We start from the raw sequence: 27,133 nt of genomic DNA, 5'->3' as shown, positions 1-27,133 counted from the left end.
GGATGTGAACTGAGAAAAGGGATAAAATAAAAAAATACAGCATACAGAGTTAAAAAAGAAATACAAGTTTTTCATTTACAAAAAAGTACAGGCAGAGATGGAGACAGATGCTAAAACCGTGGTAGTTTGATAAACAAAAAACATTATATTAGCAAGCAAAGTACATATTCCATAACCATAGTATAAGCACGGTATATAGTACTGGCTAGTACTCTTACCATTAACTGAAACTAAAACTATTATTTATTGTAATAAAAATAAATTAAAGGGATAGTTCACCCAAAAATGAAAATTACCCCATGATTTACTCACCCTCAAGCCATCCTAAGTGTATATGACTTTCTTCTTTCAGACAAATGCAATCGGAGTTATATATATATATATATATATATATATATATATATATATATATATATATATATATATATATATATATATATATATATATATATATATATATATATATATATATATATATATATATATATATATATATATATATATATATATATATATATATATATATATATATATATATATATATATATATATATAAATGTCCTGGCTCTTCCAAGCTATATAATGGCAGTGAATGGTGGTCGAGATTTTGAAGCCCCAAAAAAGTGCATCCATCCATCATAAAAAGTGCTCCACACGGCTCCGGGGGGTTAATAAAGGCCTTCTGAAGTGAATCTATGCATTTTTGTAAGAAAAATATCCATATTTAAAACTTTACAAACTGTAATCTCAAAATTGCACTAACTGTCGTACGTACTGCATACACGAGAGAGTGGCGTTCTATATACTATTATAAATACTATAATAGTATATAGATAATAGTAAAATGATACTAGTATTAGCATGACAAATGTCCAAAAACTATGGTATTAACATGATATATATCATAAAAATCACAAAAGTATTTTGAGCATGTACTGTGGTATTCTTAGAAATACCATAAAGTACCATAGTACATAAATTTCACTACCATAGTATATGTCAACGTACCATAGTATTACCATCTGACACCATCACTGTACCATGGTACCACCACAGTTTTTGTAAAGGGTTCCAAAACCATGGTATTACCATGATGTCCAAAAATAGGGTGATACTATGGTATGTTTTATACCCTGGTATACAGGCATCTGTTTTTAACTTGGTAAAATCCTTTTCCAGGTCCATAAATCAAGTCTTCCATAAATGTGACAAAGTCTGTTCTGGCCCCTCTCTGTCAATCATTCATCTCTCCAGAACAATAAATCTTTGCCCTTCTTTTATTTACATGTCTTGTTCTGAAATGCATTACAGAGTGGCACTCATGGCAAGCTAGTAATTTTCTGATCGTCAGTGCGCATTAGGACATTGTGGTCTTGACTTCACAGGGATATTTAATCTGCATCCAAGGCTGGTCATTTTATAAAATAACAACCAGGTGGGTAGAGGGAGAAATCTGTAGAAAAGATCAAGGGGTTGGCTTTCTACTCATGCCTGTTATAATTTGACAATAACAAAACCAATGAATGTTTTTTTTGTTACATGGGTTTTAAAGCCGACTGGAAATTTTTTTTATTTTGCTGTAATTCTTTTTATATAAACCAGCAAAACACCAGCTACGCAATTGAACATTTAAATCTTTTTCGCTAATCTGATGCAACGTCCCCTCAGACCTCAATGAGCTAACAGTGGGTCAAAGAGGTTGCCATTAAAGTGCAGAAAGGCTGACAAGAACAACGATGAGAATGGGGGTGAGCTGTCTCACAATTACACTGACAGCATCACCCATTCACCACGCTCGCAAGACATACCCACTTAAACTCACTCGTTATCTACTGTAATTATAACAGTCATATTTTGGGGGGTTTACTGAATAATTAGAGTTGTCAGCGCTCACATCAAACTCCTTCAGACTCACACAGAGCCGGCAAGGTCTGATGAGATGCAATTAACACTGCAGATTAACAGGCTCATCTGCGACATGAGCTCAGCGTGCTCCACTTGTCCCTCTCGACCCTCTTTGTCAACATGTGATGCCCCAGACCACCACGGACTGAGGAGGTCTTGCTCTGTGTGGTTGGAAGACCGCTGTGGAGCTACACTGAGCTGGCAATGTGTCATGCATTCTGTCACATGTAGCCTACCTAATATATGATCCACTGCTTTCAAAGAACAGGTAACAGCAGGCTTATTTACATTGCGTTTTTTAAGTATATATATGTATTTAATCATCTTTACTGACACATAACATTACATGTATTTACTGTACAAAGCACAAAATAAAAAGGCGTTAAATTGCTATAATAATAAAATCCCTTAAACAACCCTTATATTCAGATTAATGGACAACCGGTTAATTCTTAAATTAAGAAAATTCTGTTGCTGCAACAGCCAGATCATTCTGAATACAACAAATAAATGTGATGTCCGGTGTGGTCTGAAGATCCTCTGAGCCAAATTTGGAAAGAATTGGACAACATTTGTGCAAGGAGAACAGTTTTCATCAAAATCCAATTTGGCAGATGGGAGACATGGAAACACCATCATACTCTGCAAGCCAGAGGAAATCTGTACAGTACAGAAGCAGATTTTGGGCCAATTTGTAACAATGTTAAAACAAACCTCCAAACAACTAATTTGTGTCCATATGACAGTGTTATGAAGATACATCTTTTCCTATTTGCTGTTGATTCTTGACTTTGAAAAGTTTCAATAACTTTTGTGCATGGTCCGACGTCAAATGTGCATGGTCCCTCTAGTCAAATGTAGCAAAGATATAAACGAATTAGGAGGAACAACAAAAACATCATTATATAAATGTCAGACAAGTAAGAGGCTAAGGCTTTTAATTTCTTTGACCACAAGGTGGCGCTCTCCCCAAACTGCTCAGGTACCCTCTGGGCATGATGCCAATCATGCCTACCAAGCTTTGTTTCAATACACAAGTCTTATACACAGCAATATACATTACAATTCAAAATGGCAGACAGGGAATATGGCTGCACTTTAAAAAAACAGTATCACTGGGCTCAAGAAATCTAAAGACAACAGACACATGACTTTAGGCCATAAAGCGTAAGTATATTAATCAGATTGTATGATTTTATGATCACTAATGAAAATAAAAACGACTTCAATATGCTCTGTAAGACTTGGTCTGAACATCTGTGACAAATTTAGTGAGAAGATTTGTATGGTGGATATTGAGCACACAATGTTCAATCAACTATGAATGTGGGAAGAAGGAATTTTTTTCTCTAGTCTAGACCAAAGGGTTATATGAACAGAAAAAAAGTCAATTTTTGCTGATAGGGGCGCTTAAGTGTTTGACTGGGAGACCACCAGATGACTATTTAGACCGCTTCCAATCTACTACACTTCTTTGTCCCTAATAATAGTTCATTTAAACTAAGATCAGAGAGACAGAGAAGATCAATTGGTCTTCACAAAAAATATTTTAAAAGCCTGTGAGGAAACGTTTTTACCTCCACCTGTGGCATAAATTATACTTGATGTGGCTGCAATAAAACTTAACTATCATCACTCAGTAATTCATGCAGTGTTTGAAAACGTCAGGGTTACCGGAGAAAAAAAATATCTCGAAGGATACGCTTTATGTGTCTGGGAAAGGTAGAGGTGGAGAGCTGTGATTCAAACAAAGTACTTATCAAGGACTAAGCTTATGAACACTCGTCCACAATATGTGGGGGAGAGAGAAATAGAGAGACGTGTATGTGTGTGTGTGTGTATGTATATATATATATATATATATAACCCATTTTAATGCATTTTACGGAAAAATTATTTAAAAAATTATAAAAATAATCAAATCGGTTATAACCAACCCCAATCTAGGGGTCCAATAAATGGAATTTCCAGAGCAGCATTAGAATTTTTAAAAATAGCGATAAATAGAAAATAAACATTAAACATATCGATAAATAGAATATAAAACTAGAAATAAAAATAGAGTTACCTGGATCTGAGATTGAGAGAGAGATCCAGAGAGATTGGTAGCATTCAGGTAACGACTGGAATGAAGAGGCGTGTCTACGGTGCGGGGGCGGGGCTACACGCTCTCATATGAAAAGCCACTATTATAAAGACTTAAAGGGACTCCCAGGTGTACAGTAATACGCGAGTCACACAGCGCAGCCTTTCGCAGAGAAGATATTAAATGTCTACTATTAAGTCAGCGTGAGAAAAAAGGAACATTTTTGCGCAGTTAGAGTCACATTGGTAGCGTTTCTTTTTTTCCAGACTACATGTGATGGCATATGAGTCGAGTGTAATGTAACAATCCCCACCGACGCTTGTGCAGTGTTTGACGCTCAGTGACATGACATGGACGGCGGAATGTCTCACTGAGAGCAGATGAACTGAAGAACGATGTCGGACCAGGTAAGATCATCGCTTTCCCGTGTGTGTATATAGACTGTGTGTGTGTGTGTGCGCGCGCGTGTGGGTTGTAGGGTCCTTCACAGGATTGGGATGTACGCCGGTGTGAACACACCCTCTCTTCTTCTGCAGCCTTTGTGTTGACTTTGTTTCTGTAGGAGTGATTGTGTTTGAAAACATTCCTGTGCTGAGACAGTCCTGGATTTATTTCTAATATTATAGTTTAGTGTCCTTGTATTGATAAAAACGGTCAAAAATAGTTATGTTGATCATTATAATCACTGTAACTTAATAATATTTACAAGTCCTCCTATTATAGTCGAGAAATTATTTATAATCATAATGATTTGCATACTGCTTCAATATTCATGGTTAAAATTCTGATTTTTTATTTATTTATTATTAAAAAAAACTGTTAAGAGCTTGCCTCACTCCAAGCAAAATACTACATCCTATTGTTTCACTGTCTGTCCCACAATAAAGATTATAATTAATTAATTACCTCCTTTCAATTACTTTAATTGGTTGTCTATGTGTGTCTTGGATGTCTGACACCGGATCAGGCGTACAAGGTCCCCAGCACACCTGCAGTGCTGTGGCTAGATTAATTGCCATATTAATATTGATGCCAGTAGGCAGTAGCCCTTGCGAGCAAACATGGTAAACAGTTTAAGAGCTCTCTTGGTGATTTTGCTTGATGGAGATAGATGGACGAAGCCCTCAACAGCCCTGAGACTGAGAAAACTCATTACGTTCCTCATCTCTTTGGTCTGTTGGGATGTTTATGCTGCTCCTTTAAAGCAAGTGATGCTTGTTTATGTGAATGGACACACTGCTCAGTGTTTTGACCCACTTTCGTATAGAGTGCACAACCCTAAAGTCCCAGAGGATCACATTCCTCCCCCCTTGCACATGGATTGTTTCTATACATTATTAATTTAGATATCATAAAGGACTGTCATTGATGATTTATTGGATGAACGACTTTGCCTTTGTCTTCGGTTTTCACAGGGTTTTGGCTTAACTTTATCAGCTGCGCCCCCGCTTCGCAGGGGCAGCACTCCCTTGCCAATCAAGCATCAGCTGAGGCGAGAGGAAGCTGTGTCCGAGGATTACGATTGGACTCCGGGGCTCAATGAGCCTGCGACTCCGCAAATCAGCATCAGCAATATCCAAGATTCTCCTTCCCCAAAACCGCCGCAGCAAAAGTACCACGGACCCCTTCGGATAGTACTACTGGGCCAAAACGGAGTGGGCAAATCCTCTCTGGCACTTTGCCTTGCTGGACTGTCAGACAGATCACTCTCTATAGACTCTGAAACCCAAGCAGCCGGTAAAGATTATATTAGTATACCCTTCTTATGCTCAGCATCAAGCATCAGGATGCCAAGGACTGTACTATTTTTAGATTTGCTTTGGATGAAACACACTTATCACCTCACAGACACCCGAGATCACTAGTGTAAGGCTCTCAGGATTTGATTGGAAAAAATGGAGTGGGTGCCATGAAGGCATCTATCTTATTTCAGGTCTTTTATCATCTTGTGTCTTAATGAGGTGGGAGAGAACCAGCAGAGTACTGCCTCTGCACAGACACTTTCTGCACAAACAGAGCATGTCATTTACTAGGGGATAAAGAGCCAATCAGACACACAGATGGGTTTTTTCTCTTACCTGAGTTGAGTGTCCTTGTGCATCGATTCTGCACTGGATAAATTATTGTTACGCAACTGTCTCGAGTCCAATTCTGAACTTACATTTCAAAACTTATTTTGTATTCTTCCCACAGATATATTATTATACGTTTGATCCTGTGAAATTGCCAGTTTCGGCTCAATTGCAGGAATAAAATTAAATGCTAATAGAACACCAGTGATTTCGTTCTGTGCTTGAGTGTCAGTTCTAATAGAAATTTTTTTGTGTGTGTTGTAGATGAGGGTTACCAGCGGCGAGTGACTGTAGATGATGAGGACAGCACAATTTTAGTGTATGACAACTGGAAACAGGTGAGTCAAACACTCTCACAAATGCATAAAAGCACACTGAGGTTTGCTTGTTTTGGTTTCTTTATTTTGTATTTTATTCAATGGCTTTCAGAATTTGTTATAGTGCTTGCAAGGTGGGAGAGTGTTATTTATCCTAAAATTTTCTGGAAAATATTTCAAAACGTTACCAGCAGTGATGATGTCGCCATAATATATGCACATTAAATTGTGATTGGTCTTGCCTTCCCTGCGTAAGTGCGTATATGTAAACATGTACTGCTGTTGGTTCTTGTATTCACCCAACAGAAAACAAGATGCATACTTATTGTCATGACAACAGCAAGTGACTGATGCAGCATTTAATTTTTCACAGAACTAAAGTACAAATTCTAAGCTTACCGAACATGATTATTTTGCAACCTTGTGAGTGCAGGTGTTTGCTTCAGGAAATGCAAATGTCTTCACTGCAGTGTTGGGGAAGCTATGTTGAAACTCTAGTTTGCCAAGCTACAAATGAAAGACAGTGTATGATGTCTCATTCTGTTCTCTTGTTCCTTTTGACATGAAGTGGTCCCAAACATATCTATTGAACTGGGAGCTGATTATCATTAATCATTAATTTATATTTAAGTAAATGCATTCTATGTAGCAAAATGTAAACACCATAGGCAGCATTTAGGCTGATTAAATATTTTGTTACAAAACAGCACTTAAAAGGAGTTAAAACTTCATCCAAAAATTAAATTAATCATCGTTCTAAACATGTATGACTTTCTCTTTTTTTATGCAGAATGCAAAAGAAGATATTTTGAAAAATGTCGGTAAACCCTTATGGTTTCCATTGACTTCCACTGTGGGGACAAAAAAAAAGACATTTTTAAAAAAAAATATCAAATATGTCTCAGAGACAAAAAAAAAGGAAGTCATACAGTTTTGGAATTACATAAATTTGAGCACATTATTACATAATTTTGGGGTGAATTATTCCTCAGAAATGCCAAACATTTTAAAGGAATAATTGAATTAGACTGCTAAATTTACATGAACCATTGCATAAATTTAGGTGTTCGGTGTGAAGTTCTATTAATTGTGCAGGAACATTCATTATATGAGAGTTGTTAAGAAAAAAGAGAGGGAAGGATAGAGCGGTTAACAGAGAAAAGAGGGGATGCAGAGAAAGATGAGAAAAATCTGCTCTTGACCTTCCAGCTGAGGGTTGTCTGTTGTTTGTCATTTCTGTTTCCTTTTACTTTAGGGCAAATTGTTTTCAGTTTCCCGTAATTTGTTCCATTTCTGCTGAGTGTAACTGCCGGGTTTAAAGATCCTTGTACAAGCGTTTTATGTGTACCCTCTATACAATCAACCAGGTCTCCTTGTTATTTCACAGTGAATTATGATCTCTGCTTTACCACTTTAAAAGCCACTTATTTCTGAGATATCTAACGTGATGTAATGGATCAATATACTGTGGCATGTATCATTATGCTTTTCAGCCACGATTACAGCATTTGCATTAGTGCGTTGCAGAATTGTAATTTTTCATGTCATTAATATGACAAATCCAGATATACTGTCAAGTAAAGAAAAAATATGGGTTTTGCAATATTCAGTACAGTACTGTATGTCAAAACATTAATATCATACAGTGACATTCAAAAGTTTGGGGTCAATAAGATTTTTTAATTAATATTTTTATTCAGCGAAGATGCATTAAAAGTGACTGTAAAGACTTTTTACATTGTTATAAATTCCTAAAAAAAAAAGATCATGTGACTAAAGGCCGGAGTAATGGCTGCTAAAAATTCCGTTTTGCTAACAAAGAAATAAATTACATTTTAAATATATTAAAATAGAAAACGGATATTTAAAATTCTAATAATATCACAATAATATTATTTTTGCTGTATTTTTAATCCACAAAAAAGGCAGTAGCGCCAAACACTCATCCACAAATCCAGTAGACAAAAACATATGGTGCGTAGATCCAAAATATACAAAGATACAAAGATGAAAGAGATCCGCACTCCTCCAAATGCAGCTAAAAAAGCTTATTCCATTTATTATTCAGAGGTCACAAAAAATATGTAGAAAGAAGTGCAAAAGTGCAAGTGCAGAACGTTTTCGGGTATTAACCCTTCCTCAGTGCCATGTGCTACCAAGCAACACCTGCGCTCATTAAAACATGTTTTAATTTTTTTCCTTGTCTCAAATGCGCTGCATGTATAAATGTACGCAAAAGATGCTTTGAGTTGTATAACTGATCGCACATATAAAATTAAACAACTGGTATCATGTGCTTCCACTAATGTGATTTATCTGTTATCTTGTCCGTGTATAAAACAATATGTGGGTAAGACAAATAGACAAATTAGAACTCGGATCATTGAGCATATGAGCGCTATTAGGAGGAAAGATTTAAAATCGCCTGTGGCTCGCCATTTTGTTGAGATGTCTCATTCACACTTAGACCTAAATTTTATAGCTATTGAAAAGTTGACAGACTCGTAGAGGAGGGAATTTAGAACGTAGACTTTTGCAAAAGGAATGTAGGGGGATTTTTGATCTTGAAAGTCTACACCCTATGGGTATGAATGAAGATTTGTTTTTTTTAAATAATTTAATGATATATATGGGGGACTCGAAGAGTACTTGGGTATGATGTTTATTGATTGTATACATAAAAACTGATGTTAAGAATTATTGTTGGAGTCATGAGATTATTATTTGGTGTATATGTATATTTTGTTGATATAGTTGTATATGAATTTGGGATGACTTATGAATGTATTTACTGTATTTTGTTATAGATTTGAGATATATATGTGTATTTGTTTAAAAGATCCTCGTGATACTAGGGGTATTACGGTAATACATGTTTTAATGAGCGCAGGTGTTGCTTGGTAGCACATGGCACTGAGGAAGGGTTAATACCCGAAAACGTTCTGCACTTGCACTTTTGCACTTCTTTCTACATATTTTTGTGACCTGAATAATAAATGGAATAAGCTTGTTTAGCTGCATTTGGAGGAGTGCGGATCTCTTTCATCTTTGTATGCTGTATTTTTAATAAATAAACACAACCTTGGTGAGCAGGAGAGACTTCTTAAAAATATTTAAAAAATCTTACCAACCCCAAACCCTCTCAACCACTCACTTCTTGAATGGCTTTCCACCATAACATAGCTATAGGGATTTTCTGAAATGGTCAAACCCAATAATTAATTCACTACGTTATCATGTAGTGTATGTTGGTCAGAAAATATAGCACTTTCTAATTTGGGTGAAAATATTAGACTTTCGTCTTTGATGCTGACCCTTGTGGGTGGTGTCATCTCAATTGGAGCATCTGTAAGATTGAATTATTTACATTCATCTTCATCTGGGATTGATGCTTCTCTACTAGTTCTGACCTCACTTGTCTCTTCACTTATCAATCACCTTTTCCTCATTTCATGAAGATGCAAGAAGAAACAAGCCATTTGACCTTCACTCAAGCGATAGGACATTCACAGGGGAACAAGTACCAGTTTGAAAGCTCCTAATGATTTTATGTGCAATTCATGTATTTGCCTTACACCCGCTTGTACGATAGTCCAAAGCATGTAGTGTGGGTGTATCATCCACTCAGAGCTCTGTTTATACTCTGAAATATGATGATCATTTCGCCTGGAACACACAGATGTATCACAGTGATATCATGAGCACATGCTTGTGACTTTCGTATGAATCACAGAGTGTTTTTTCTGTGTCACAGCTGACTAGAAATTATTCAAACACCTTTGAATGTTATGTGATATCATAGGGTTGTGCATATAGATGTTTAGCATACCGAAAGGGTATTAATTTGCCTTTGTAGCCATGTTGAATATTCATATTTATTCAAATCCCTGGTCAAAATTGATTGACTTTGACCGGTCTGCCCCCTTTCCAAATGATGTTTATGTGTCATCAGATCTCTCCTAAATCAGATGCTGTTTGTTGCAAGCATGAATGTCAATAGTGATGCTGCTATCACAGAATGACTGCAAGTTTCGGATTAATTCCAGGGCAGAGATGGAGAGAGAGAGAGCAGTGGCTGGAAGAACTCCAGACTCCCCCCATTCCATAATTTCTCTTTCTCCATCTTTCCATTTTTCTCTTTCAAAGCATTCCTCTTTTTCTCTGTCTAACCATCCGGCTCTCTTCCTCAGTGGCACATCGTATCACATGACCTCTGACATCACCCACTGCATTTCATTCTATACCCGCCTGGCCCGTTTTCCGGTTGCCATGGCTACCGGTGGTTACAGCAAACAACAGGATCCGAGATAAACTATGCAGTGATTAATTTTAATTTGACAGATGCAGAGATTCAGTGCTGCCCCTATAGCTTCATGGTTCAATGATTGCAGTCTGTAGCTCATGGATTGAAGCTTGATCATGATGAATATTCAGCAGAAGTCTTTCAATAATGTAGTTACTTCGTTTATTTCAAGATTTATTTGAGTAGTGGTTGGAGCTGCACAATTGATTCAATCAAAATTGATATTCCCTTGCACGATAAACCACAAAAGGCTGAAATTTAATTAAAGAAAAATATAGTCTGCGATGCACTGCATACTTCAAAATGAATGAGTGGTGTTCTGTTTTGTCTGTAGTTTACTACAGTGATTTTTTTCCCCTTTGTTAAACCTATTCAACATAAATTATGACTAATTGGGTTAAATTAGGGCTGTCAGAATATTAAAGTAGTTAATCACAAGATTTTTTTTAGTTAATGCCCTAACACATTCAGCTCCTTTTGAAAGAAAGAATATGACACGTTTTTTTATGTTTTTGTAAGATGTCTCTTATGCTCACCAAGACTTCATTTATTTGATCAAAAATACAGTAAAACAGTAATAGTGTGAAATAGTATTACAGTTTAAATTTTGGTTTTATTTTAATGTTAAAATATATAAAAATATGTAAAATATATTTTTTTGATTAAAAAAATGTAATATAGTTTAAAATGTAATTTATTCCTATGATGGCAAAGCTGACTTTTCAGAAGCCAGTACTCCAGTCTTTGGTGTCACATGATCCTTCAGAAATGATTCTAATGCTGATTTGTTAATGAACATTTGTGCTACTTAATATTTTAGTAAAAACTTTATTCTTCAAAAGAACAGCATTTAGACTTTACTGTCACTTTTGATTAAGGTATTGCATTGGCATTGCATCCTTAATTTCTTTAATTTAAAAAAACAAAAAAAACTTTGTTGTGTATTATGTTTGTTTCAACCTGCTGTTGGTGAGTCTGTTGTCAAGTTAGCTTCATGTTTTGTCAAGCCAAGCCAAGCCTTTGTTTATTTTGTATTAGTTTCACGTTTAAGATATTAAACTGCGTTTGGGTTCTACATTCGGCTCGCCTTACTGGAGATTGTTACAAGTTTTCGCCTACAGTATTACTCATTTTTATTTAATAAAAGGTCATTATTACTGATAAAGTAAAATGATATCCGGTATATTATGAAATAAAAGCCATTTTTGAGTTGCTTAAGCCTTTCTGAAGGGGCTGTGGGAGTCCATACACAAAACAAAAAACAATAAATAAAAAAATAGAAAAGACTCCAAGTATTTGCTCTTGGTTTGTTCAGGGTTCTCTGAGAGCTATGAAAACATTTCGGCTAACATGGGAACGCTCAAACAAACAGTCCTCTAAAAGCAAACTTAACTCATCTCAGGAGATGGTGTGAGAACACAATGTGGTTCGCTTAAGAGTAACTCTATCTATTGGCAGCAGAATGTGGGCAAACATGATTCAGATGCATGAGGCATTGCTCCAAATTGAGTTATCGCTTACCCGTTTGTTGTTTCGCACACTCTTTTGGGCACAAGAGCTGCTTATTCAATAATTCTATGCCTTTTGTGATTTGCTTTGATCCAGGAAGCAGCAAGATGAAGTGTTAAATGTTTATCAAATTGTGGTTTGAATCATAATGTGTTTCAAATAATTGCAGAATGATTGTTTTTGTCCTTGTCCTTGTAATGGGGATAAAACACCCTCTAAGCATTTCTCCCTTGTCTGTCTTTAAGGCAAAATGTAAGCATTACTAATTAATGGTACAAGTCTTGGATGATTCAGTGAAGATCAGCACTTTCCTTATTGTGAAACAAGGTCAGCATATCTGGATGCGGTGAAGACATTGCAGTAAGTTTACAGTCTGTTCTGCAGACTGCAGCCTCACTGTCAACTTACTTTGTTCACTGAACCATGGAGAATTGGAGAGAGACAGTGAATGAACTCATTCTCACACAGTGCTGCATCGGTAGTAGCTGTAAGAGGATGTAGGTCTATTTTGGTTCTGTAGCAGATTCCCCGAGTTCACCCAATCAACACCTGACACATCAGCCCAATTAGAACCTGGATTACGCATAGGCATTCATTCACATGCAAACATGCACATACTCACAAATGTAGAATCACACACACCGCCCTGAGTCTAGACTGCCTCGGTTAGCACGGTTAGACTTGAAGTGCTTGTGACAGTGGGGGGAAGAATGCCTTTAATAAGTCATTCTCTTTCCTAAAATAGCCGACACATGGTCAACCACGTCCTTAAGCACGCAAGGACATATTCCGTCACCCACTCTGCCATTGGTCGGGATTGGGAATTGTGTCACATGTCGCTACTCCCTTCTCCATGTTCCAGCATGAGTTCGTTCCAGCATGGAATCGTATCGGCAGTCTCTGATCACCTGTGTCCAATACATTAGCCAAAAACTCACCTTGAAATCATAATTGAAACTGAAGACTTCGGTCACTTAAAAATAAAACTAGGGATATGTTCAGAATTGTGCTCTACTTCACTGTTATGCTGTGCATAGTATGCATTTTTTTAGATGGTATTTCAAGCTGATCTGCTATATTTGTCTTAATTGTTGTGGATCCTGTGGCCCACAGTGCAATGGGAACTGAACCCTTCTTTTCCATTGTGATGAATGAACAAATGAACTAGAGGGTACATCAAATATGTTTAGGCATTTTTCTCTTGCCTTTTTTGAATGTAATATAAAATATCTAACTGTGAATTATTTATTTGTATATAATATGTGTCTATTTTATGTTTTAAAAATAGTATAGTTCTATATAGTTACATGTTATATTAAATAAATACCATTGTGTATTATTTACAATTTTTTCCCTCACTCATTTACTCATCCTCACTTTGTTCCAAACCTGTTTGGCTTTCTTTCTGTAACACAAATAATATGTTAAAAGATGTGCACAACAAAAAAGATGTTCATTCATAGCATTTTGTCCCATATAATGAAAATGTCTGCTGACTGAGGCTATTATTCTGTCTCACATCTGTTCTTTGTAACAGCATGAGGGTAAATAAATTAATAAATGATGACAGAAATGTCATTTTTGGGTGAACTAGCCCTTTAACATTAACATTCGTTTCAAAATAAAATATGCAGCATAACAAGGTAATGTTAGCATGTCACATTCTACTTTTTGAAATGTTTATCTATACATATTACGTACTTGCATACTATTATGAAAATATGAACTAGTTTTCCGTTCTAAACATCTAGCCAGCCGTGACCATGGCACAAGATGCTGCCAGTTCTTGTTGCCTATGTTTGGTATGTAATGAGCCGGTAGACTGGGGCTGTTCGGCTTGGCTATAATTAATAGATTACTTTGAGGTGAAATATTGATGACGCTAAGCGGCTCATATGGTTTTTGTTTACTGGGTACGGTCCATTGTGTGTGAAAACTGAAAAGGCGGTTTGGAGGGGGTTTTTTTTGTAAATGTGTGAAGTATACGTCTGTTTATCTCACTCAGACAGAGTGTGTAGTGTACTGCTGGGAGCCTTATGCTTAAGTACAGTGTGCCACAGCTCAGCCCTAGTGTCGTTATGGACTGTGAGCTTTGTGTAACGTTCATTAGGGAGATGTTTATTCTTTGATGTTGGTGTGCTTGGCAGAGTAAGCGGGCCTTTATTTCTGTGGAGGTATGTGTGCTTTGTGTTTATAGCAGCAGAATTGGCTTGTTCAGCGGCTGAGAAAGCACTTTCAGATGGGATGGTGTATGTCTGTGTGTGGGCTCTCGGTCCAAATGTGTATGTTTGGGAGGACGGGATGTGTGGACAGATGGTCTGTGGTGGCTGTCTGCAGGGGTGGGGACCTCATTCTGGTGCACAGACACAAATTCGGCACACGGTTATGTCTCAACATCCAATTATCAGGCTCAAACTCTCCCCCCTACGGAGCAACAAATGAAAGTCTCTTATGCACCCCTATTTCTCATATCCATTAATAATTTGTCATAATAACTGCAAAAATAATTAAAGTCTCTTATGCACCCCTATTTCTCATATCCATTAATAGTTTGTCATAATAACTGCAAAAATAATTATTGTTTTTGGAGTTTGGCGACATATTTAATTATTTTTATATTTTATATGTATATATTTAATAATATAATAATTTATGTATATTTTATTATGTATATTTATGTATATATCATAATATTTAATATTTTAATTATTAAATTTTTTAAATTTATTTTATTACTTTTTAATATGTATATGATATTTATTTCATATACTTCATTTTCTCAAAGTTTATCTTGTTTGAAAAAAGACCAAAACACTGATGAATGGGGGGTTTTGTTGTGTTTTCTCTGTATTGGCTTATTGACCAGGATCTGGCCTGATTTCTGTGTAATCTGTCTTCCTGTGCCAAGAAGAAGGTGTGTTTGTGGTGTGTTAGTATAGAAGGAACACAGTTCTTGGGAATGAGTTTATGGTCAGAGATGAGTTGAGGGATATTTTAATGCCATGTTTTGCCCAGGTTCTAATCTGCTTGACCTCCTATGAACTCATTTTATTCTCAACCAAAGGCTTAGCAACAGAATGGAGAGAAACTATTTCAGAGTTTTAAAGCTGGAATGGATCATTTCTGTACCACTAGTGGCACCAAAGGGAATTGAAAAAAAAAAAAGGATTTCCAAATGATTGTTCATCTTCAGTAGAGCTGTACAGCTTGTGAGCCATGAGTTCCCTCTGGAATTTTTTTTTTTTTTTACAGTTTTAGATTTATGAGTAACTTAGGTCTGTGGTTAACATTACAGTAGGAGACTTATAATGTTTTGCTGTACAACATAAATGACACACAATCATACCTTAAAACATAAACCTTTAAGTAAAATTTTTTTGTTAAACATATTTTGCTAAATACAGATGCCTACTACAAGGATATGCTTGATTAATCGAATAACCATTTCAGCCCTTCAGTCTTCAGTCCAACTTTTTAGCATCCTAGTCACAAGTAATGCTAACCACAGACCTATACTAATTAGAAAACCAATAAATAATAAACAAATAAATAATTAAAAATACATAAGGTAACCAATGGCAAATTAGTTGCCATTGGTAGTTGGCCAACAAACTGACATCATGACTAAACCGCTCTATTGGTGAGTTCCAGTCATATCGGAATGATCATATGTATAAGTTGAGCACACATGAACACTTTAATTGCTATTGGCAAAACCTCATTATTTCAGCTCTTGTGTTCCTGTAGCTCAAGCAGTAGAGCATGGTGCTAGAAACAAACAGATCATGGGACATTTCCCAGGGAATGCATCAGCTGATCAGACATATACCTCAAATGCAATGTGAGTCACTTTGGATAAAAGCGTCTGGCAAATGCTTTCTGAGTATCATGTAAAAGATGAATTGTTATTGATTATTATAAGTTGTGATGTATGATTAATATTGATCTGGAACCATGTAGTTTGTGCGTAATTTATGTCCTGATGATAAAAATAGCAATAACACACTACTACTTTTGCTGGTCTATAAGAAGAAAGACTTGTGCGATCTTACTATATTTTCCACCATTCTTTGTGGAAGCATAAGAATGATAATATATACCAATAAAGCATAAATGACACACCTAATGTGCATCTTTTGCTGTTCATTATGTTGAATTAGCACTGAAAAACATAGAAAGAAATATAAAATCTTGTTTTGAGAGTCCATTTTACTCCGACCAAAATGACTTAAAGGCACTTAATGTTGCCATTACCACTAACAGAAGCAATGCTGAAATCACCACAGTGCTTAGACTCTAATAGAAATTCAATCTTCAAATTGTTTACTTATGATGGTCTCTGCTCATTAAAATGAGACTTTGCCACAAGATAAGCTTTAAACAAGATAAGTTTAAATAATCTGCTCAGTGTGAGATTCTAGTGGTTAGAATTATATTTTGTTCCTTTTAATTAAGTCGTTTTGCAGCATTATAAATACAAAATTAATCTTCCTGACACACACAATGAGTTCATAACAGTAATGTTTATACAAAAAGCACCATGTCGTGTGAATGAACATTTTAGCTGGATTAGTGAGTATCATTTCATTAACCTGCTGTTATAGGGTAATGACAAATAGACCATTTCAGCATCTATTAAGAGTGCTGGATTTAATAATCTAAATCTGCACATGAGGACAAAAAAACTGGCAGGCATATTTGCAGGCAGGGATTTGTGTGTATGTGTGTGTGTTTCGTGACCATAATCAAACAGTTTGTGCGATAAAGAGCAGTATATGTACGAGTGTGTGTTGCATTATCACTGTAGGCTATAAAATGTTCACATGCGTACCTGCCTGTGTGTACTCGGTGCCATTAAAAGCTATGATTCTGTGTGTATATCTGGCCTCGAAAGGGCAGACAGTGACAGATGGGCCTGTATTGCAGCGGAAGAGCTCGATGGTGTTATTTAGAGAATGCTGTATGCTTTTGTCTTGTTTTTCTGATGGAAAGACCTTTTACTTTGCCCATCCGGCCCCAGAGAGCCCCTTCATCACGAGGAGCACTATCGACCATGTCGTGCTGTCTTCACCGTTCATCAAGATACGTGTCCGCTGCTCGAAGGAGACGACCTCCTCCCCGTGCCCTTCCTGTGTGGGGTTGCGGCAGGTGGCCGAGCCCCCCTCTCCTCTCCCGCTTCCGCCCCACTAGACTCTTCCCCTCCAGAGAAACTCGGTGTTTCTGTGGCTGTGTGAATCTCACGCTCCGGGGCCGAGTGCGATTGGCTCGGCTGCAATGTGAATTTTTTAGGCAGCTCTCCAGAGGGCTGGAATTTGCCTTTGGGGAGTTAGGGATGTAGGGCACTGGCTTTCCATCTATTTATCTGTTCCTCTTTCTGTTTAGGAGATGAAATAGGAAGCGGTCCATAGCATTTTCTTTCTTCTCTCAATTCGTTAAAGATGGAGTGACAGCCGCCCTGTCATAGCTGTCACCAAGATAATGCCATACCCCGTTGTGGCTGTACTTTGGCACTGTAAACTGTTTGTGGTGATGTGCTGTGACGTTCTCGGGGGGTAAACGCTTGACTGAGGCATCTGCTGCCGTTTTGAACACACCTGAGCTCTGCGGCAGCAAAACTATGAGCTGGAGCAACAACAAAGCCATCGTAGATTTGAGGTTATCCTCTTGAAATCCCAGTAATCCTCTTTTTCATGGACACAAACACTCCTGAGCTGCAGCTGCACTCAAGCAAAAACTGTCCTCCTCTTAAGGCCCGTTCACTCCAAGAACGATAACTATAAAGATAGCTATAACGATAAAGATATTAGCGTCCACACCAATGGACGAAAACATTCTGTTCTGTTTATGCAAGTTGCAGTTATGTCGTCTGCTGCTTTAAATGCTTGAGCTTCTTAAAGTTGAGTGGATTCTGATCAGCTGTCAATGTTTTGATCATTTATCAACCAGAGAAAATCATCCTGAAAGTGATTCCAGTGATATTGTTCCTCTGTGATTGTGATGTGGGTGTCATAGAATTAGAATGATTTTCAAAACTTTATCTTTAAAATTATCGTTATAGTTTATCCTTGGTGTGAACAGGCTTTTACCGACCTACTGTACCGATGACAAATAATCATCTAGCTAATGCTCTATAAATAACATTTATATGAAGCACTGAATCTTCTTGGTTGAGTTATGATGTAATTCGTGTATCTGTGTTTGGATTTGATTTGATTGACAGGAGCTGTCCACTCTGCAGTGTGAGGTGTGCATCTTGGTTTTCTCGTTGACGGACAGGCGTAGCTTCCACCGGATCGCTCAGCTCCGCCTACTGTTGAGGGAGACGCTGCCGCACACTCCCATCATCCTAGTGGGCAACAAGAGTGACCTTGTGCGCTCCCGTGAGATCAGCACAGAGGGTAAGCCTGTTTTTAATCTAATTCCTTGAGCTACAGATCCCATAATTCAACTTGATTTGCTGCATAGCTGGCGGAGTTTAAAGGGAATTAAAAGAATAGGGTCAAATGGAAGAATAACATTTTATAGTATATGAAACCTTGTAAACACAAATACAGAAAGACAGAGAAAGATAGACTGATAGTAATAGTAATATGCTAGTAATGCAATATAAATTGAACACAAAGACCAATTATAATTCAGAATGCAACTAGATGTAAGGAAAAGGACCAATTGGAATTGGAGATGGAGATATTAGAATTACACCACTGTCAATTACACTGTGTCTATAATGGAAACATTATAGGCGTTGGTTTAACGGTCAGAATAGTCCAAATACTTTCAAATTATGTAATTAATAAAAACATAGAAATTAATTCATGATACACTGCTGTTGAAAAATTGGGGTCAGGATTTTTTGGTTAAAGAAATTAGGATTTTATTCAGCAAGGATACATTAAATTGATTAAAAGTGACTGTAAAGAGCAAGCCAGCTTTTTTTGTCATGCTGAAGGTGTCCAGTGTAGTCTTATGAGATTGTGAATGCTGAACAAAAGTCAATGGAAGATTTTCAAACCTAATCTTAAATTTCCTAAAAGGTATAAAAATAGATAAACTGGAAAGCAGTGCAAAGGCTGGAATCATCAATAAAACAAAGTATAAATGGAGTCTGTATGTTCAAGTTGCTATGAAATGGAAGTAGTGACAGATCTTGCTTTCTGTTATTATGACGTTCATCTCAGTTAATTGTATTATTCGAAAAGAAAATATAGGGCTTGCTGTCAGTTGTAAGAAAGGGGCTAGGTTTAAGCAGACTAAACAATTGGAAAAGTCCGGCATACATAACCAGAAAGTTTCGCCAGAGGATCGACTTGAGACATTTTGATAAAAAAATTACAAGGTCAATATAAATAAAATAAATAAATAATAATTATAAAACATGGATGGATGAATAATTCACAATACGTACATGCATTTAGAAAATGATGACTTTAAGTGCTTTGAAAATGAGCAGAAAATTTGGGAAAATAAGAATAAAATGTATGAGCAATTTCAATACAGTAATTTAGAGTACAGATCCTGTAATTCAACAGGTATTTTGTCCACACAAGGCTCCCTGTGGTCCACCTCTGCCTCTCTTGTGAGTCATCTATATTAACCTTGCTGCTATGACTCAGCTTTTGTCTAAATGCTTCTATCTCCATCTGGCTGTGTTTATATAAGGAGCTTCGTGGATTGCTGGCAAGAAAAATCACTCAGCTTATCGGCATGAACAGGTGCTGCTAGGAGATGTGCATTTGTAAAGTGGGCACATTGGCCATTTAGGGCTGATATGGAATATAGATGAGCTTTGCTGGTGTTTTCTCAGCAGGGCAGAATTTAGTTCAACTGTTAAGTTTCTGCCACATCATTTTAAACAAATGTATTTCTTTACCTACAGTGTATTTGAAAACGGTCTATTTAAAAAATGTGTTTAAAATACACATGGGAGGATGGTTGCTTACAAGTTTAAAAGTTGTATTTAAAAGTAGCATTTAAAAAATACATGGCTCAAGAACTCTGAAGGGGCACGTGTCCCCTCAGTGTAAACTGGCATAATGCGTCTGGCTCTCTCTCTCTCTCTCTCCTCTTTTCTTCTCATCTGTTTGTCACACTTGGCATGTTTGGGACATTTTTTTACGTTCGCTCTGTATTATCTCTCACCCACAATGTGCTGGTGTTACTATCTTTATGTGTGTGTGTATACGTATGCCAGTGCTGGTACATGCACTCATATTCTCTCCCTCACACCTTTCTTTCTCTAATTCTCTCCTTCGCCTGCGTGGTGAAGTGAACCCCCTGTGCTATGTGTTTGCAGGACTGTGATAAGGAGGATAAGGAAAGAGGACAGATAATCTTAGTGTGTTGTAATCATTAAGAAAATGGTGTGCAGGCACTTTAATGTATTAGAGCTGATAACAGGATGGTTCCACGGGAAGGACGACATCAGAGGTGCTCTGTTCTTTTGGAAAAATACATCTAGTAAAAGCTGTATTCTTCTGTTTATTTCACTTTGCTGTTCATCTACCATAGTTATGAACAACAACAGGGCAAAGTAATGGCAAATCCAACATTTGAGGCCATTTTTTATATATATATATATATATATATATATATTAATGTACATTTATACAATTCTTATCCGTATATTTCTTGAACACCAAATCACCATATTGATTAAAATAGAATGATTTCAGCATAGAATGAATTCTGAAGGATCATGTGACACTGAAGATTAAAGTAGTGGCTGCTTTGCATCACATGGAATAAATTGGATTTTAAAATATATTAAAATAGAAAAAAATATTAATAATGATATTAAGTTAAGAATTATAATAAAATTAGGTTTATAATTTTTTTACTGTATTTTTGATCAAATAAATGTAGCCTTGGTGAGCACAAGAGACTTTAGAAAAACATTTAAAAAAAACTTACAATCTCCAGGATTTTACTACATGTTTCCTTTCAATGGACTTGGCCTGAAAAAAAATTATTCATGTTTTTATGTGATTTTGGCTACAGATACAATATTTAAGATACCGTTGTGTTCAGATTTTAGAGATGATGGTCTATTGCAATTCATGCGAAACAGGAAATATCTGCCTGAGAATGTTACTGAGATGGCTAAGAGTGCCTTTAAAGAGACTTTGATAGCGCTATTCTCATCTACGTAGCTGCACAATGTGAATGAATCATGCATGTCAGGGGCACAAACTGTGTGGGATGAGTTATGCTCCAAAGTTTAATACTTTTAGGCTTAGGGGTTTGTTCAGATCTTCAACCTTAAGTATGAACGTAGGAAGCACTAGCAAGCACGTAAGATGGGTGTGGCAGGGAGAAAAGGACCTTGTAGGAAGTTCAGAGGACAGTTATGCGGACACATCTGTGCTCAGCACATTTATTCCTCCGGGTGCTGTAGCCAATGTGGTCATCGATATGGAAATGTTTAGAATCTTTTTCTGTCTGCATCTATCTTCCTGTCTCCGATACGAACACACAAGCACACACTAGCTATGTACTCAGCTTCATGTAAATGGGTTTAATTTACATGGTGTATTTGCGAGTCAGCTATCTGAAGCTGACATTCAAGCCTTATTTAAACAGGCTAACAGACATTGGATGCGTACGTGCTGTAAGGTCATACTGACTAAATCATTGATGCCCAACCTTATACTGGAGAAGATGAGTCTATAGCAATAAACAGATTTATTTATAAAGATAACAGGGTCCATTTTATAGGGGTCATATGTGATTTTTTTTATCATTTATTTTTTCCCTTATGTCTGTTTATTTTTCCCCACCTCAACCCTCACATTCAATTTAACCTCTGTCCCTTATCAATTTTCAATTTTTGCATTTTATCCTAAGCAACTTTGGCGTGTGTGTGTGTGTGTATTATGTGCACACACATATTACTGAAATAAATGAACTTTTCCACGACATTCTAATTTATTGAGATGCACCTGTATATATATGAATAGAACATTCAAAAGAACAGCATTTATTCGAAGCAGAAATCTTTTGTCTTTTTCTTCTGTCACTTTTGATCAATTGAATGCATCCTTGCTGAATAAAAGTATAAATTTCTCTCTCAAAAAATAAAAAATAAATAAAATCCTGACCCCAAACTTTTTAGCGATCATGTATTTTCTGTTTCTGTATTCCTTGTGAATCTGTCACAATGTGAAAATAATGTTATTTAAAAATGGGGTATCAACAAATAATACTGGATCCTAATTAAATAAGCTTTATTTGCTATTGTAACTTTAAGACCTTGCTTATGTAATGGGTTTGCTATTGGATCCAATCTAGTTGCCACTGCTTCTACAATAACAGTCTCTCTGCAAAGCCAGTGACAGATTCAAAAAACAATCCGTGCTGAAATGTGTCACACAAACTGCTAAGGTTGAATCGAAATGATCATGGTAAAAATAAACATCAGTCACTTTTTTCTATAGCTGTGATCTTTCAAAAGGATATGATGCCAGGATCAGCCCAATGTTTGGTTGGGCTTGCCATTAGTTACACACTGTACCAACTGTAATAGTATCTTCTTATTTTGGTACAAGAATAACAAAATAATACTGAATATTACCATCATCTTATTTGTATTTATTTATTTATTTTGTTTTTGTTTTTTAATCTATCCTTCATCATTTCTTAACTTTGTCAGGCCAGGCCAAGTTGCTGAACACGGAATAGGCGTAGTTGACGTGTAAATGTGGGTGGTTATGTGTGAATGTTCAGATTTCTGAACAACCTGCCTTGTTTCGGTGTTGTTATTGTTTATTAAAGGGGTCATATGATGTTGCTAAAAATAACATTATTTGGTGTAATTAAATGTTTATGCGGTTTAAGGTAAAAAAAACCACATTATTTTCCACATACTGTACATTATTGTTTCTCCTCTATGCCCCGCCTTTCTGAAACGCGTCGATTTTTACAAAGCTCATCGGTCTGAAAAGCGAGGTGTGCTCTGATTGGCCAGCTATCCAGTGCGTTGTGATTGGCCGAATACCTCAAGCGTGTGACGGAAATGTTATGCCCCTACCATACTGTGATGCCTTGTTCCAGCCGGTGCGACGAGACAAAAACATTAAAACCCATTACAAACGAGGCATTTTTTGCATACTTACGGATTATAATGACTTATACTGTCTTTTTACGCATTGCATTGCATCGCATCGTGCCGCGTAAACTCGGTGAAAGCCGATCCGGCTTCCGCAGCACTAAGTTGATGTATTCCCTCCGCGACCAGCACGGATCAGCTCCAGGTATGACGAAGCGGATATGGAAGGCCAAACAAAGTAGTTTCGCTTTCACAACGAAACACCACAGCGCCTTCACAACATGGCGGCGACGGCAACAACAGGACTACAGCGAGAATAAAAGTTACGCCTTCTTTCTTTGCGTGAACATTTGGGCGGCGTTATGCAAATCTTCCCACATCGTGACGTAGACATGTGGGGGCGTGTTAGAACGAGCCGTATTAGGAAGGTGTGGCTGACTCTTAACATTTATAAAGAATATCTCTTTGGATTTGAGACTTTAGTCTTTGCAACTTTACAGATCTTCTTTATGCACCAAGAGCTTGTAACACTCCAAAGAGAAAGGAAAAATTTAAATCCCATCATATGACCCCTTTAAAACTTGAGCTATTCATTATTGTTTTAGTTAATTGAAATTAAGGTTAAATTAAATAAAATAGATTTAATTAAAATTATTACATTAGAATTTTTCTCATTTTCATTTAAGTTAAAGTGCTAATATAACTAAAACTAAAAATAAATTTAGGCTATAAAAATATTTGAAAATAAACATGACGAAAGCACATAATAAAGTTACTAAAACATAAACTAAAATTAAAATGAAAACAGGAAATATAAAAATGAAAGCTAATTCAAAATATTACTAAATATAATATATAAATAATACTAAAATAACACTGGTTTCAGTAAAGTCTTTGAACTGAGGAAAAATTAAGTGCTAAAGTGTATTACTTGAAACTAAAATCTTTATTTTACATTTTTCATGATACAACCCCTACGATACTACGTCATCTCTGGATTGGAATGATACATTTTGTCTGTTTTCTCAGTCCCCTCCTCCTCCTCCTCGTCTGTTTGTTTCTTCTCTCAGGTCATGTCACTCATCCACAATGGTGCAGTCTAGTCGACATCTAAAGTGATCTAATTCAATCCTGTCCACACACCTCAGAACAAACACTCCCACACATACAGCAAGCATTTAGCATTTATTTCTCTTTTCCTACGGCCCCTCTGTGCTCCATTAAGTCCCACTCAATTGATTCAGTTATCTAACGCTAATCTGTGTTGATATGACAAGAGATTGTCAAACTCCATCTGTGTCTGTATCACTCAACCTCTCTCTCCCTTTCTTTCTCAGAGGCGCACTCCAGCGCAATGATGTTTGGCTGCCTGTATCTGGAGCTCTCCGTCTCTCTGGACCACCGCACTAATGACCTACTGGAAGCGGCTGTGAGAGCGGCCCGGGGCCACAACCTGGGGCCCGGCTGGACAGAGGGGTCCCCCACAGTGGCCCGCCGAGAGAGCTTGACCAGCAGAGCCAAGCGCTTTTTGTCAGGGCTCGTTCCGCGCACCCACCTCGGCCGAGACAGGGACAGGGAGGGCGGCAGAGACAGAGACCTCAGCAGACACAGAGGAAGCAGGATGCTCAGGCAGAAATCACGTTCTTGTCATGACCTCAGCGCTCTAATGTAACCGAAAACGACCGAGAGCGAGAAGGAGAGGAGGTGTTAAAGGAGGCTAGAGGAGGGATTGAAGAACTGCATGTAAGATTGACAGGTGAGGAGATAAGAGACAGTGTTGCCGCACCACTTCACAGAGGAGATAATTCTCCGGAGATATTACCTAAACTAGTATGTGTGAAATTAGTTGATTATACCAGTCTCTCAGTCATTGAACGTGACAGTGGTGCAGCGAAACCTAGCAGTATATAAACTATCCTGACAGAACATCTCCTTTAAGGTTGCGAGAGGCCTGTAAACAGACAGACCGACACAAATATAGCATTGGATCTCAGTATAAGGAATGGATCATGCTGGCTGTGGCAGGCTGTTAGTGGTGATAGAGTAGCTCCTGTAGTAGAAGCATGCTGACACAGCACGGATGCAGAACCGTAGTAAAAGTCCTGTTATAAAAAAAAAATTATAATTAAAAAGCCCACCGGCACAGAATACGATGCTTTAGTTAATGCATGGATTCAGCGTTTTAGATTTTCTCAGTCAATCTGCACAACGATAGCGCGATTTCAGGTTTAGGGAATCCAAACAAAGTGATTTGAAGTGAAGCAGTCATTGAGAAACCCATACTGGTCGATAGGGCTGCACGATATTGCATTTTAAGATGTTTTGTTTTTCTGTGATGTGACAAAATGCAGGAATTCACCAGATGACTTGAATAGCTATATTTGGAAAGAATGAATCATTCTAGAATAACTGAGGTGATTTTGTTGAGGAGTGCACCTGCATATATATATATATATATATAAAATATAAAAAATGACTTTTTTTGAGTGTGAACCATCCTTTGAGGGATGAACAATTTGAGAAAAATTGAAACATTTTGTTCACAGTTGGGTGTACTCTTTACAAGAACCAACTGAAACCTGTAAAGTGAACTGAAATTTTTCCACTTGAGTTTTCATAGGGCATATTCCCAATGTTTTTGACCCATTTAATATGACTATAAAATAATAATAGTAATTAGGATTTTTATTGTGATTATTATTCAATAAAAATGTTAAACAAAATATGAAAAAAAAATTTAGATTTTAATTAGAAATCATTTTATAGTATGACTATAAACTTACAATACTGATATTTAAATAATTTCTTCATTTTCAAATATTAAACTGTAAAGCGTTTATTTTGGTGGTTTGCCACTGATGAACACACCGTGTCGTGCCTCACTCTGAAACATGCAGCGCATATATTTATTTCATTAAATCAAAGTCCTAGCAATTTGATAGTATCAATATTCTGGTATTGTTTAGTGCAATTATTTCAATATATATCGTGCAGCCTTACTGGTCGGCTGACTACTAATCAGAATAATGTTTATGGTGGTTACAGCTCGGAGAAAACACTGTGTCCTAACCAGATGTAGTCTTGCATAGTCCAGAAAAAAAGAAAATCATGTAAAGTGACCTAATACGGTTTATTTTTACACACCATTAAAGGACCAGTTTGAAATAGATTATACTGTAATAATAGACTGCTATGTAAAAAAAAATTTAATAAATTTAAAAAAAGGCAAATAATAGAAAAATAGCAGATTTTGATCAAAATTTCTTTTGAGGTCTGTGATCAAGAACAAATCTCTTGAGGATCTTTCATTCATTTGATACCACTAACCTGGAAAACCTTTGCAGATCCAGTAATTAGCTCCTCCTTAAAAGCGCTCGTTGGTGCTTTGTAACTTTGCTTTACTTTTAATCACAGTATCAAAGCCAGTGAGAAAATATTTGATGTTTTATACACATTTTTATGGAACCAATGAGATCTCATTGTGGGCTGGGCTATTTGGCATTGCAGCACAGAAATGAAAACCAAGCAACTGACAAAATATTGCTCTATGCCATTACATCTGTTTAGGACACAGTGTTAATCACAATGTGAACTGAACTTATGACAATTCCTCTTTCAGACAAAATTATTCTTGAAGTACAATGTTTAGTGATACACATCAGGTTTATTGGCTAACCTCATCCAAACAACAGTCCTGAGTGGGGATGTTTCCTAATGCACTGTTATTGCAGAGGCATATGGCACCCGAGAAATTTGCTTTGAGATTAATCGCAAAGCATTGTGCAACATATGGGGCTGAATCAGCGCAGAACTGCGGAGGAGTGGTAATGATATTCAAGTTTTTTTATTGCTCTAGTATAAACAGCCGGCCAGTTGTGGTAATTGCGGATTGTACCT

At 36.8% G+C, this 27,133-nt stretch overlaps 1 protein-coding gene across 2 annotated transcripts; it reads left to right on the top strand.

Annotated features, from left to right (window-relative positions):
- The first annotated feature begins 4,051 nt into the window (after nt 1–4,051).
- Nucleotides 4,052–25,926, top strand: LOC107706340 (GTP-binding protein REM 2-like). 2 transcript variants are annotated; one of them, XM_016510015.1, is made up of 5 exons: nt 4,052–4,398; nt 5,398–5,728; nt 6,328–6,401; nt 18,413–18,590; nt 24,574–25,926. In XM_016510015.1, the coding sequence occupies exons 1-5, from the start codon at nt 4,387–4,389 to the stop codon at nt 24,906–24,908; spliced, it is 930 nt and encodes a 309-aa protein (XP_016365501.1). In that variant the 5' UTR covers nt 4,052–4,386; the 3' UTR covers nt 24,909–25,926. The 2 variants fall into 2 exon arrangements, with proteins under 2 accessions (XP_016365501.1, XP_016365502.1); XM_016510016.1 differs by having other exon boundaries at nt 4,053–4,398; nt 5,407–5,728; nt 24,574–25,925.
- Nucleotides 25,927–27,133: the final 1,207 nt, after the last annotated feature.

Source organism: Sinocyclocheilus rhinocerous, unplaced genomic scaffold (assembly GCF_001515625.1).
Source record: "Sinocyclocheilus rhinocerous isolate Xijiao unplaced genomic scaffold, SAMN03320098_v1.1 scaffold444, whole genome shotgun sequence".
NCBI lineage: Eukaryota > Metazoa > Chordata > Actinopteri > Cypriniformes > Cyprinidae > Sinocyclocheilus > Sinocyclocheilus rhinocerous.
The sequence above is the reverse complement of the archived record's forward strand: the minus strand, read 5'-3'. Positions and strand labels throughout refer to the sequence as shown.